Source organism: Lithobates pipiens, unplaced genomic scaffold, assembly GCF_037356315.1.
Source record: "Lithobates pipiens isolate NorthernLeopardFrog02 unplaced genomic scaffold, aLitPip1_a1.2 Scaffold_23, whole genome shotgun sequence".
Classification (NCBI taxonomy): domain Eukaryota; kingdom Metazoa; phylum Chordata; class Amphibia; order Anura; family Ranidae; genus Lithobates; species Lithobates pipiens.
In genome coordinates, this window is record NW_027507785.1 from 213,141,132 (window position 1) to 213,156,198 (window position 15,067).

Below are 15,067 nucleotides of genomic sequence, written 5' to 3' on the forward strand. Positions count from 1 at the left end.
TAGACGCTGATTGGCTACCGTGCACAGCTCCACTAGATTCTGTGTGTACCAGTTTTAGGAAATCTCCCCCTTGGTGTTCCTGAGACTTGACCAATCACCTGATACTGACATCTGTCATCAGTGCCACGTATTGGTGCCGTGTCATTAGCGCCATCTGTCATCAGTGCCATGTCAGTGTCACGTGTCATTGTCCTGGTGCTCCAGGGCCTTCAAAAGTGTAATGGGTAGTCAGCAAGTTAGATGTGTAATTTTATGCTCCTAGATCACGTGATGGCGCTCCCTGCATGTTGGGCCTTTCTAAATGGCCAGGCTGTGGAAAAAGTCCCACATATGTGGTATCGTAATACTCAGGAGGAGTAGCAGAATTTATTTTGGGGCATTATTTGTGGTATACACATGCCACGTGAAAGAAATAACCTATTACAATGACAATTTTGTGGGGGGGAAAAAGAATCTTAATTTTGCAAAGAATTGTGGGAAAAAATAACATCAAAAAGCTCACTATGCCTCTTACTAAATACATTGAAATGTCTAGTTTCAAAAAAAGGGGTCATTTGGGGGGTGTTTGTACTTTCCTGACTTGTTCAAGTCGCAAGAAATAAGATGGGCCACCAGTACTTCAGGTGTGATACATTTTTTATGATTTGCACCACAGCTTGTAGACTCTCTAACTTTCACAAAGACCAAATAATATCCACTAATTTGGGTTATTTTTACCAAAGATATGTAGCAGTATAAATTGTGGCCAAAATTTATGAAGAAGAATTAGTAATTTGCAAAATGTTATCACAGAAACAAAGAAAAATGTATTTCTTTTTTTTTTTCAAAATTTACGGTCTTTTTTTTCATTTATAGCTCAAAAAATAAAAAACCTAGAGGTGATCAAATACCACCAAAATAAATCTCTATTTGGATGAAAAAAGGACAAAAAATTAATTTGGGTACAGTGTTCTGTGCACTGATCGCTGTATTTAATGTCAATCGCAGATCGCCGCCATTACTAGTAAAAAAAATAATAAATAAAAAAGGCCATAAAACCATCCCCTATTTTGTAGATGCTATAACTTATGCGCAAACCAGTCAATATACAATTATTGGGTCCCTCCTCCCTCCTCCTCCCTCCTCCTCCCTCCTGTTCTCTTCTCCCTCCTATTCTTTCCCTCCCTCCTATTCTTTCTTTCTTCCTATTCTAATTTTTTTTTAATATATTTTAAAGCTAACTTTTTTTTAAAAAAATACAATTGAATGACATTCTTCAAGTCATCAAATTTTTGTACAAATATACTGTTCATTCAAAAATCTACTTGTGTAAAGACCGCTCGGTCTTTCAGTTCTAGGAGTTCAAACTTTTTTGTCTTTTTTGGTTTAGCAAAAAATGAAAATCCCAGTGGTTATATAATACCACCAAAAGAAATCTCTGTTTAAAAAAAATGCTAAAAATGTCACATGGGTAAAGTGTTGCATGACCGTGACCGCGCAATTGTCATTCAAAGTGCAGCCACACTGAAAGCTGAAAAACCTCAGTGGTGATTAAATACCACCAAAAGAAAGCTCTATCGGTTTAAAAAGAAATGCAAAAAATTTAATTCAGCATTGCATGACCTCACAATTGTCATTCAAAGTGTGACAGCGCTGAAAATTGGCCTGGGCAGGAAAGGGGTGAAGGTGCCCAGTATTGAAGTGGGTAAAGATCTTCCAGCACAACCTTTGCCTGTCTGGGGAGATTTATATGATGTGCAGTAACCTAAAGCAATTGGATTTGGTTCTTTGATGAAACCGGTTACGTAAATTGGCTGTTTTTATCTACAGCATGTTCCATATTGCTGATAGAATTGACTGACCTCTAAAAAGAATGTTCTCTCGTTTTTGTAATAACAGTCCTTGGTAAGCACAGCACTTCAGATTTTCCTCACTACCAGGTATATCCATTTAACGGCTGTATCTTTTTAACCTCCTACACACGATCAGATTTTCAGACGATCGTTTGTTTCTGAGCATGCATAGTCTTGCTCTTACTTATTTTTATTTTTTTTTGTTTTGGATGAAAGCCATACTAATCGAATGAAAATCGGACGTTGTGTTCACATCCAACAAAAATCTTATAGTCTGCATATCCATCTTTTGTCATACAAAGATCGGATTCGGCTGTCAAAAGCACCATACTAACGGTCAGAAAATCGGCAGATCATTCGTCGTATGAAATTTATCTTCCGATTTTCGTATCGTTTGTACGGGGCTTTACATTCTATTACACTAGTACATTTATTAGGGTGACAGTTGGGGGTTCTGTAATAAGGTGGCTTTAATAACATTTATTGTGTAAAGACGGGTCTCCCATGGCAGCTATTCTGGCTCCATTTCAAATCTAGAGAGGACAATGAAAGTTCTGTAATGTCGGGCTGCATTAGGCATATTGCTCTTTTGCCTTATGCGCTTAGCTTCTACCTATCCTACAATATACCATATACCTTACACACCGGATTTATGGTGCCGTATGTGTGAAACGATTGTGAACATCTGCCAGTGCAGCGTGATCGTTTTATACAGATAATCTGAATATAGAGTTGGTTTGGGCAATTAAGGCAGTCTGTGGTCTCAGCTGTCTTTTTACAGTGATTATTATAGATGGGGCCCCCTACATAGCTGGTCACTTTGTAGTCCATGCATGGAGAGCTTTCATGTACAGAAAGGTCATCACTATTGTCCTCCTCAATAGAAAACACTTGAGAGCTGTCGTTTTTACAGTAGCTAAATGTGATTTCTCCATTTTGTTTCTAAAAAAAACTATTCAGATGAAGATACATAAAGCTTTACATGTTAGAATCCTTTCATCATAAGGCAGGCTCCTGCTTGTATTCAATTATCATGGAGGGGCAGGTGGTTGGCTTTGATGGTATCTGGAGGGGTCATGGGACACTCCTCTGGGGAATCGGGCTGGAACAATGAATTGTCTAGCTGTAACATTTCACTGAATTTGCCAGCCAAAACTATTATGGCTCCGTAACCATAAACCCGCCGTTATTGTATGAAATGTTTTGGCAAAGCAATTTTTATCTGATTTGCAGCCTGCAACAGTGATGTGATATGGTGACATCTAAAGACATGGGTTTTCCAGGAAGAGGCCTTGTGAAGTTATTGTGAGCAATTGCCTAACTCTCTGATATAGCCTAGGTTCACTCTGAATGTGGGTTTGAAGTCACACAAGTTCAGCTGAATTTGCGCAATTTCAAACTGGTATTTCAGCCCAACTTTGGGGGACGATTTGACAGCCATCTGTGCGGGCTCATGCACAGCTGTCTATTGAAAACACTCCCGATGCCACCAAAAATAGTGCAGGAACTACTTTTAGGTATCACCACGGCACCACAAAGTCAGCATCGCACCGATTTGGATGGTGCCGTTGCCAGCAATAGGCTCTGATTTGGCATGCGATTTGACATTTGGCTCGGTGGGAACGAGGGCTTAAGATCCATTCACACCACAATGCATGTATTAACACGTGCGTTGTGGTGCATTTGTGTGTTTTTGTTTTTTGGAACCCCCTATAATACGTTGGCATACTTTTTACAGTGCAGGAATATTGGCCCATGTGATGACATCAGTCAGTGACCGCTGGTGGAAGCAACTAAGGCCCCGTTCAGATCTCACATAGCGGGGGGCAAGCATTTTATAAAGCATGATTTAAATGCGTCTCTGCGTGTCGCGCATAGGGAAGCCCATTCAGTTCAATGGGCTGCATTATGCGCGTTTGGTGCTCAAAAAAAGATCCTTCTCCTTTTTGTGCAACAAGGTGCCCCCAAGATTTTTAAAGGCAAGTTTTGCCATACAACAATCGCAGCAAAATTGCACCATGATTGGGTTTGAAAACCCCAGGACCACAAAGGTAAGTGCAGCCAGGACCGGGGGGGTAGGAAGAGTTTAGGGTGTTGATTCACTTTTTTTATGTTTAATTTTTTTCTGAAACGATAATTAAATCTTTAAGAGTTGTGAATTGAGCCTTCTGGCATTCAATCATAAGAGTCTGTAGAGACCATGTAATCTAGGTTGGGAGCTCTGGAGGGAGCAGCGGATTTTTTTGTTCACAGTTTATAATAAAAAAACAAAACAAAAAAAATGATTTTTTTTCCACTCTTAAAGTGGAGGGCCACCCTTAAAAAAAAATACATAAAAAATTAGAAAAAAATCTGAAAAAAAAATGTGAATTTTTTTTTTTTTAAACTTACCAGAAATGCCTGTTGCTAGGCACATCATCCTAATCTGCCTCTTCCTCCTCCGCGGAGATCTTCTGTCTTCTCTCCTCCGTGCAGCGTCTTCTGGGTAATGGGTCGCGCTGTGTTCTGGGAACTGTGTGTCCCAGAACACAGCACACCCCATTCACAAAGCGCTGCGCGACTCGCACATGCGCAGTAGGAAACGGGCAGTGAAGCCGCAAGGCTCCACTGCCTGTTTCCCTTAGCCAAAATGGCGGCGCCGGGCCCCGAGACCGAGGGACAGGTCAGCCTCGGGCGGCCGACATCGCGGGCGCCCTGGACAGGTAAGTGTGCTTATTAAAATTCAGCAGCTACAGTGTTTGCAGCTGCTGACTTTTACATTTTTTTTTTTTTTTTTTTTTTTTTTTTTTTTTAAACCGGCCCTCCTCTTTAAGATGTGATTTGATAATGACGTATGCTGTTTTGATTCATTATGAAATGTGGATTTTAATGGTCTGCTCTTCTGCCTTCTCTCTGCAGGGCTACAACGCACAGTGACCTGGTACTGCGAGCAGCCAAGGCCGGAATCCAGTACAGAGTCATACATAATGCCTCTATACTTAGTGCTGTGGGTTGCTGTGGTCTTCAGGTGAGCATGCTTGTTTTATAAAATCTTTATCACCTACATACAATTATAGCATTACTGCTTTCCGAAAATCAAAGAAAAGGAAAAAAATCCTGCTAATGGTAAAACTGATGCTTTAAATATATATAAAAAAAAATACAAAGACAAAAAAAAGCTCAACTAGGGCTATGGATTTCTTCCTGTCCCCATGTGACAGTGCTTGGCCAATCAGGAGGCACCTAGTACTATTGCATGGGAGATGGGGAGCAAGCCAAGCCACATTATCACCCATACCTAGAAGTACTGGGTACATTTCACTCCTGGCAGATGGATAAACAGTGCACTGTTGAAGTGAGGGGAAGGTAGGTATGTGTTGCTGGGGGTTGAACCTTTTATTTTAACGCCATAGGCAAAGCATGTACTTCTGTGCTTCTTGGAGGGGGGAGGGAGTACATATTTTATTTTGGCTCTAGAGGCAAATCATTAAGTCACTTTAAATCCTGTCTCTGAAGTAAATAACCCCACCCCGTTGCAGTGGGGCAAATGCTTGTTTATGCCAAGGGGAACAGGTAAAAGCGCGCTTAACCACTTCAGCCCCGGACCAATTGTCAGCCTAAGGACCAGAGGTCTTTTTCCAATTTCGCACTGCACTGTTTTAACTGGTAATTGCGCGGTCATGCAATGTTGTACCCAAACGAAATTTGCGTCCTTTTCTTCCCACAAATAGAGCTTTCTTATGATGGTATTTGATTGCCTCTGCGATTTTTATTTTTTTGCGATATAAATGGAAAAAGACCGAAAATTTCAAAGGAAAAAAATATATTTTCTACTTTTTGTCATAAGAAAAATCGAATAAACTCAATTTTAGTCATACATTTAGGGCAAAATTTATTCAGCCACATGTCTTTAGTAAAAAAAAAAATGTCAATAAGCGTATATTTATTGGTTTGCGCAAAAGTTATAGCGTCTACTAACTAGAGTACGTTTTCTGGAATTTACACAGCTTTTAATTTATGACTGCCTATCTCATTTCTTGAGGTGCTAAAATGGCAGGGCAGTACAAACCCTCCCCCCCCCCCCCAAATGACCCCATTTTGGAAAGTAGACACCCCCAAGGAAATTGCTGAGGGGCATGTTGAGCCCATTGAATATTTATTTATTTATTTTTTTTATTTTTTTTTGTCCCAAGTGATTGAATAATAAAAAAAAAAAAGTTTACAAAAAGTTGTCACTAAATGATATATTGTTCACACATGCCATAGTTATATGTGGAATTGCACCCCAAAATATATTCTGCTGCTTCTCCTGAGTATGGGGATACCACATGTGGGGGACTTTTTGGGAGCCACAAGTTGCAGGAATATTACAATTTTTTTTTTTTTTTTGCACAAAGTTGTCACTAAATGATATATTGCTCACACATGCTATAGGCATAAGTGAAATTACACCCCAAAATAAATTCTGCTGCTTCTCCCGAGTACAGGGATACCACATGTGGGGGACTTTTTGGGAGCCTAGCCACGTACGGGACCCCGAAAACCAAGCACTGCCTTCAGGATTTAAATATAAAACGCTACCAAAAAAAACTGTTAGCGATCGCAGGAATCAGGCCTGACTCCGCAAACGCTGCAGTTATGTGTTTAGTGTTTTATAAGTAACAGTGATCGATCGATACTGCACTTGGGTGGGCTGGGCGGAGGGGCAAAACGCAGGTGCCAGCAGGTATCTGGGCTGATCCCGCTAACAATGCGTTTTTCTGGATCCCTAAACTGCTGGGGACGCTAGTATAGATCTGATCAGATCAGATATTGATCTGTTCAGATTCTATACCACTACGGGAGGTGTATGCTTTGCGCGTGGGTGTTAGCGGTACTGGCACTAACCTAGCGCTGCCTGGGGCGACGCAGACCCTGACCCTAAAACCTAATTGATATCACCCGCCGGGTGATCAGGGAGTTAAACCTTTATTGGGTAATAAATAGTGGGTGCCCTGGATGCTATAAAAAGCAAACTAACTAACCAGAGTCACCCGTAACACTTATACGGTGATCACTGGTGAAAGGGTTAACTAGGGGCAATCAGGGGGTTAAAAACTTTATTGGGTAGTATATGGGGGTCCCTGGCGCTATATAAAAACCTGATGGGGAACCTAAATAACTAACTGGCTAACCAGCGTCACCAGTGGCACTTATACGGTGATCGCTGGTGAAAGGGTTAACTAGGGGCAATCAGGGGGTTAAAACCATTATTGGGTAGTATATGGGGGTACCTAGCGTTATAAAAACCTGGCGGCGAACCTAAAAAAATAACTAACTACCTAGCGGCACCAGTGACACTAATGCAGCGATCAGAAAAACGATTGCTTAGTGACACTGGCAAAAGGGGGTGAAAGGGTTAACTCTAGGGGCAATCAGGTGGTTAAACCTTTATTGGGGGGGTAGGGGCTACCCTGGACCTAACACAACTGCCCTGACAGTTTTTACTGTCACAACTGACACTAAATGCAGTGATCAGTAAATAAATGATCACTGCAATCAGTGACACTGTGACTGGGAGGGGGGTGATCGGGGGGGGGGGATTTGTGTACCTACATGTCAGTGTAGTGTTTGGTGCACTTACTTTCTGTGTTCTCCTCGCAGTCCGGTCAAAAAGACCGCCCCGAGGAGTATGACATCACTTCCTCCCTGCCTGTGTTTACAATACACAGTGGGGGAAGCTTCTCATTCGCCAGGAGCGATCGAGAGGGGATGGCCAGAAAACAACGGTCATCCCAGATCGCTCCTAAAGCGAAACGGACCGCCGCATCCAGCGGGAGGGGGGGTCCGATTGGACCCCCCACCCGCTGGAAGGCAAGCACGTAACATGTACGTGCTTGTGCCTGTCGGTGCCATTGTGCCGACGTACATTGCCATGCGGCAGTCCTTAAGTGGTTAATTACCTGATCCCTGGCTCCAGGAGCAGGTGGTGCTCAGTCGTCTCCTATACTCTCTGGTCTGTGGGTCATCTCTCAGCATCCTTATATACAGTGCATGGCTATTGGTGCTGAATTCTTCTGACATCACAGTGGGGATTACTGAAGTTTGAAGGTTTTCTGGGTACCATTTAGCCCTTTCAGTGCAGGGAGAGTTGCCACTGCAAGGATATTTTTTTTTTTTTCTCTTTCTTTTTTTTTCAGTTCAGCGTTACATAGTTACATAGTTAGTAAGGTTGAATAAAAACACCAGTCCATCCTGAGTGAGTGTGGGGGAGTGTCTACAATTGTCCCTATCACTGTACATTGTGTCTCATTAAGATGCTCATCTATTATATTATATATTTTATTTAAGGTAACCATTTTAGCGCTGTCAGTTTTACGCAGCGCTCCACACGTACATCGCACACTCACATCGGTCCCTACCCTCAAGGAGCCCACAGTCCAACTCACATTCATATACTAGGGCCAATTTTGGACATAAGCCAGTTAACCTGCCAGCATGTTTTTGGAGTGTGGAAGGAAACCGGAGTACCCGGAGGAAACCCACGCAGGCACATGGAGAACATGCAAACTCCAGGCAAGGTGTGTCATGGTTGGGATTCGAAACCAGCGACCCTTGTTACTGCTAGGTGAGAGTGCTACCCACTACATCACTGTGCCGCCTTTAAATCTCTTTGCTCTCTCTATGCATAGATAAATATGCTACTCTTGGCAGTATAAAGCTCAATCTGTGGCTTGCGGAGTCCTCTGATGTGAATAAAGTAATATAGTGCAGCGCTGATGAAAAATGAAATAAACAATGAGATTATTTCCAATAAAAATTGATACAATATATAAATGTGCAGATAAATACACAACAAAATTAAGATTGTCCAACAATAATGAAAAATGTAAGCAAACCAACAGTGTTGGTACATATAAAGTGCATATAGGCCATATAATATGGCAAAGAATAATGTGACACTGAATCTGGGTGAAATGGTTGTCTGTAGATAATCCACGACCGTAAGGAAAGAGGCTTACCAGTAGGGCCGAAACAACTAATCGATTAATCTCATAATCGATTACTACTTTCATAATCGATTAATCGGCCACTAACATAATGGGGTTAAAACAAAAAAAAGCCCTTTATAGTACAAAAAGAGCAAATCGCTACTGTAAATATTACTTTCACTGTCCCATAGTAAAAAATGAACCCCTTACAGTAGCGATTATTTGCTCTTTTTGTACTAATTTTAGTTTTTTTAACCCCATTATGTTACTAAACATCTCAGGCCTGGGGCACACCTCTGTGTTTTTTGGTGCTTTTTGCAGAAACACACTACAGTTCATTTACATGGTTTCCTATGGGACACGTTCACATCCATGATTTTTTCAGATGCGTATTTGGAAAAGACAAGGACTTTTTTTTTTTAACGCAAAACGGTGCTATTTTGTTTTGTTTTTTGGTTCAATATACTTAAATGGAGAAGCTGCAGAAAATTATGTAATAATGCGTTTTGCAGTGTTTTTTTAATCTGCCCAACAACATATTGGCCCAAAATATGTAAAAATGAAAAATCGCAGCAAAATTACTGCCTTTTTTTTTTTTTTTTAAAGGTTATTAACCGATTAATCGAAACAATAATCGGCCAACTAATCGATTATGAAAATAATTGTTAATTGCAGCCCTACTTACCAGACAGGTTGAACACAGCTAGGCGTATGCCTGGTGGGTCAACCAAGTTTTTGGTGTAACACACCCAAGGAAAGGTACAGCAACCATGACTTCCAATATAGACCAATCTGGTAGGGATCTGTTAAAGTAGTGACATCAATAGTAGGGGGCGCAAGGGATCGTCACCGATTCGTGATCCGAACGGGTCACCCTGTTCGGATTGGCACACCCCACGATCAGCGGCGGCCATCTTTGTATACCCGACGGCCGTTTACAATGTGATTGCTCTGTCAAATGATTGAGCGATCACTTGTAAACCAACCGGCATCATGTCATGATGCCGGTTCCTCTCTCCCCTCTGTGTACTGATCTGTACAGTGGAGGGGAGAGATCGGATGGAAGCAGTGCTGTGGGCTGGATCTGTAGTGCCCACAGCGCTGCTCTGTGACAATTGCAGTCACAGCCATCCCTCCATACTCCTGCAATGCCCTGCCAATGATCCAATCCCTGACTCTGATCCGAGGAACGATTTTTTTTTTTTTGATCCGTTGCACCCCTAATCAATAGGTATCCACCATAGGTATAATGACCGAAATTCATAAGCGGTTCCTCCCAATATGACATATGGCAAAAGGAGACAAATGGGGCCACATAGTGTGATTACGTTTTTAAATGTAAAACCTATATTAAAAAAATTATAAAATGGTCACTCACATCTGAGAAGACATTTAAAAGCATATGGTTATAACCATGTAATGCAGTGGCATCAGCAGAGCCCATCCTCTGATGTGGCCCACAATCTCAAACCAGCAAAATGCATACCCCTGCTCTGGGATGGGAGGCTGGCAGGCCCAGGTCATGATCAACAGGTAACCAACCTGCCAACCCAGATCATCACCGTGGCCACGGAGGGAGCAGGGGCCACATAAGCTGATGCTCCTGTCCCAGGCGAGTGATACCAAGTGCACGTTCCCTGGGACCTTTCTAGCTGCCTGGGGAGAAGAAGGTGGAAGAGGAAAGGTCAGTGTATTACACATCACATACACTGCATGAAGGGCAGTATAGGAACTAATTCTTTTCATTTTTCCTTTTTCAGTGGCTGAAATGGATATAGAGTGTTTCTGTCATCCACTCTTTCATTTTGTGATTAAATGATGGGTAAACATCTAACGGGGACTGGTCCCACGGAAACCGATGATCCTGATGGTTTAAAATCTTAATTATGATATTCATAATTTAAAATTCTGTACCGTTTAATACCATTGTGGTCTGCAAACATTTACCAAATCACTTAAGTGGCCCGTGCCCTCGTTGAGCACCCCTGGTATAAAGCAATCATAAGCAAACCATTGAATCCAAGATGTCAAATATGCAAATGTAGCAGTCATAAATAATTCTATTTTGTAATTGCGATATGTAGCAGATTTGCAGCTAATACAATTAGCAGTAAGACTTGGTGGGGGGGGGGGGGGGGGCAGGCAATGGCCGTGCCAAAGTAACCATAAATTAGTCTTGTAATGTAAGCGGTCACGAGTCATTGTGGTCTGCCTGTAGCCTGACATTGAGGGAAGAGCAGCGGGATAGCAGTGAGCATCTGGTAAACAGAACTGCACAGACAGCCCTGGAAGGCAGGGTGATATTCGCTCACATACTAATGTACTTTGCTATGGAAAGGTGTTTCCTGTTGATAGGAGGACAGTATAGATTTCTACTTCCAGGCTCTAGACATGACACAAAAATCAAGCTAACCAGATTGGAAAGTTTTTGTAGTGGGGAAACCAGTTCAAGGTCAAGGAATGCTAAAATTGAAGTTTACAGTGTATATATGCCGGCAATATTTACTTCATCCTAGTAGAGCTTTAAAACGTAAATGGACTCGTAAACAATGCTGTCCTTATAACAATGGGAAATGATTGTACTAACTTTAGACTCCCTTTTTCTGCAGAAAAAAAAGGCAATTCTCAGAATTCTCTGTCTTTAAATAAAGCTGGCAACACACACGTACATTTTTTATTTTATTTTTTTCAGTCTAAGCCGGCTAAGAGGATCTGACAAATTCACACTATACAGCATGGATGGACAAATCTCTTGCTGGTCTTATTGCGTTCTGACAGCTACAGTCGCCAGCTGTCAGAATACCCAAAAGACAACAATTACTTCCAATCAGATGCAGCTGCTGTATTCTGGCAGCTAACGGCGTCCAGCTCTTTTGATTTTTCTGTGCAGCTCCTTTTTGATTTCTCATTCAAAGGATGGTGACAGGAGGGTGGTGACAGGGCCGCCCACAGAGCTCATTTCTGATGAACCAACTGGTCAGCTTTTAGCCTTTAGTTTAAATAATGCATAAAAGAAACGTATGGTTTTGTTTTTAATGCAGAATCATACTTGCCTTGGTGGATGCAGCAGCGGTCCCTCGCCAGCTCTAACACTGAGAACCGAGCGATCAAGCACTGCCAATCGCACAGTTCTCACAACTTCGTGAGCAGAGAGCCGGTGACTGTTGGTCACCGGCTCTCTGCTCCTATGACCCCCTTTGGTCCCCCACGCTCACTGAAAGCTGGGCTGTGGAGGGGGCGGGAGCAGCTGGCTCTGGCTCTCAGTGGGACGTTGAGAGGCTGAGCCAGGTGCTGGTCCAGCAATGTGGATGGATCCCAACCATATGGTCCCCTAGCCTTGACCGGTTCTGTGACGTCAGCCGCCAGTGGACATTGGCACACTTTCTGCTGAAAACGAGTCAGAGGAGTGCAGAACAAACTGTACTCCTATGATCCACAGAAGTACAGCTAAATGCGCTTTGGCTGTACTCCTCCTTTTAAGGTTATTTTAGTCATTCCACCCCCTGTGGACCCAGACTAGACAATGGATAGATTTTAACCATGCTAATTTTTTTTTAATCATGTGATCTTTATTTAAAAAAAAAAAAAAAATTCTTATCTCACTTCCACATTTATCCCAACATTTAATATACACCATTTAATTATCAATACACAACTATTCCTTTTTTTTTTTTTTTCTTTTATTTATCAAAATAATATCCTTTTTTTATTTATCTGCACTGTCTAAAATGTGAGCCACAGGAAGCCCTCTCAGCATTAATTTCACCTTTTGTCCATACATCGCACTTTACCCTTACCTACAAGTCCAGCATTCCCATCTTTTTATTTTTTATTTTTTTTAAACATTGTGGCATTTCCCCTTTTATTATACACACATTTTTCCTTATTGTATTATTAATCTCATTCTCCCATTCTACACAAGTTATTTATTATTCTTTTCCATATAACCTAATATACATATCTTTTGGATCTAAATGAACGTTTGTTTTAAATACCGTATTTATTTTCCTGATGACCTCTCTCCAATATCAGTATATTGGACATCTCCGTACCATATGAATTAAGTAATTAACCAATCCTACCATTGTATCTTGCTTCGAGAAACTTTTGCACACTTCGGGCCATAACAGATTGATAGCCAACTACTATTTATCGCTCTGTGCTGAGTCCTGCCCTAGATATTCCCAGGGCCAGCTGAAATGGATCTCGCCAGACCCCCCCCTTTGCGTCAGATTGGTCAGAATTTGAGCAAAGCTACTGCAAGACCGTTCTATCCTCTAGGGATGAAATTATTCATTTAAAGCTATTTCACCATAGCCATTTCACTCCGGTCAGACTGCACAGACTGGGCCTCTGAGCATCAACAACTTGCTTTAGAGAATGCCAGTGTTCTTCACGGTGTGTGGCACTGCCCATTTGTCTCTGCCTTCTGGTCAGAAGTGAACTTGTTTCCCTCCACTGCCCTTGGTTTACCTAATATTTTATACCCTAGGAATTGATTGTTAGGAGTTTTTAATGATTTACACCTCTCTAAATATGAGTGCCCGCTGCGTATTTTATAATTTTTATACTAAAAAGGTTATCCTTATGTCCTGGAAAGGCACTCCATACTTTGTTAGAGACTTGGAAAGCTATGGTAATGGTAATCTCCCACTATAAAAGCTGAGTGTAAAAGAAAAAAGATCATGAGCAGTACTTCGTAATTTAAAGGCAAAGTTCACTTATGGAGCATGTTGCATGTCCCAACCCCCAGTGATAACTTGGTTTGCCAGTAACACAGAATACAAGCGGTTTGTAAGATGAGAGAAAATATATATATATATATATATATATATATATATATATATATATATATATATATATATATATATATATATATATATATATATATATATATATATATCTCCCAGCGCTTCCTAGAGAACTCGGAGACACTCCCAACTGGGTGGGGCGTTCGTAACGTGCGTCGGAGCACCCGGAAGTGTCAACAGTTCCCAAGTATCACGGAGTTCTCCAGCGCCCCTGCACCTCTGACCACCTACAGTACTGCATACACCAGCAGTGGTTGTGGAATTAGGCTCCATGCACACTGGAGCTCATAAACTGCAGTTTATTGGAGTTTGGCCACTCTTCCATAAAGACCAGATTTGTGGAGTACCCGACTAATAGTTGTCCTTTGGACATATTCTTCCACCTGAGCTGTAGATCTCTGCAGCTCCTCCAGAGTTACCATGGACCTCTTGACTGCTTCTCTGATGCTCCCCTTGCCCGGCCTGTCAGTTTAGGTAGACGGTCATGTCTTGGTAGATTTGCAGTTGTGCCATACTCTTTCCATTTTCGGTTGATGGATTGAACAGTACTCTGTGAGATGTTTAAAGCTTGGGATATATTTTTTTTTTTTATAACCTAACCCTGCTTTAAACATCTCTATAACTTAATCCCTGTCTGGTGTGTTCCTTGGCCTTTATGATGCTGTTTGTTCACTAAGGTTCTCTAACAAACCTTTGAGGGCTTCACGGAACAGTTGTGTTTATACTGAAATTAAATTGCACACAGATGGACTTGATTTACTAACTAGGTGACTTCTGAAGGCAATTGGTTCCACTCGTTTTTAGTTAGTGGTATCAGAGTAAAGCTGGCTGAATATAAATGCATGCCACTTTTCAGATATTCATTTTTGTGGAAAAAAAATGAAAAACATTTGTCATTTTCCTTCCACTTCACAATTATGTGCCACTTTGTTGGTCTATCACATAAAATCCCAATAAAATACATTTTACGTTTTTGGTTGTAACATGACAAAATGTGGAAAATCTCAAGAGGTATGAATACTTTAAGGCACTGTATAGAATAAATTACAGAGGAAGAGAAATTGTGTATGTCGGGGTAAAGGTGATAAAACTGGCTTTACTACATCCAGCTGTGACATGTTGTTTTTTGTGTTCTAGCTGTATAACTTTGGAGAGACCGTTTCCATTGTCTTCTGGACAGACACTTGGAAGCCAGAGAGTTTCTATGACAAAATCCGGAGGAACAGACTCAGTGGGATGCACACTATGTGCTTGTTAGGTGATGTATAACCAATTATGAATTATATAAACAGAATTATGGGTTCTGAGCTACAACAACCAGTCCAGTTTTCATTGTCATCAGTTGAAAGTAGTGGAAACAGATGTTTTTTAATTCCTGTGGAATCGTGCACCTTGTTCCCTTTCTCTATTGCTTTGCGCAACCCCTGCCACACGACCGTGTACAGCCACCTCTTCTAATGCATGTCAATGGGGG

At 41.5% G+C, this 15,067-nt stretch overlaps 1 protein-coding gene across 1 annotated transcript in view; it reads left to right on the plus strand.

Annotated features, from left to right (window-relative positions):
* The window catches only part of DPH5 (diphthamide biosynthesis 5), a 47,309-nt gene that overhangs the window by 16,672 nt on the left and 15,570 nt on the right, over positions 1-15,067 (plus strand). Inside the window, exons 3-4 of the mRNA XM_077452805.1 lie at positions 4,731-4,839; positions 14,731-14,851. Coding sequence (XP_077308931.1) covers positions 4,731-4,839; positions 14,731-14,851 — 230 coding nt within the window. The remainder of the gene's footprint in view (positions 1-4,730; positions 4,840-14,730; positions 14,852-15,067) is intronic.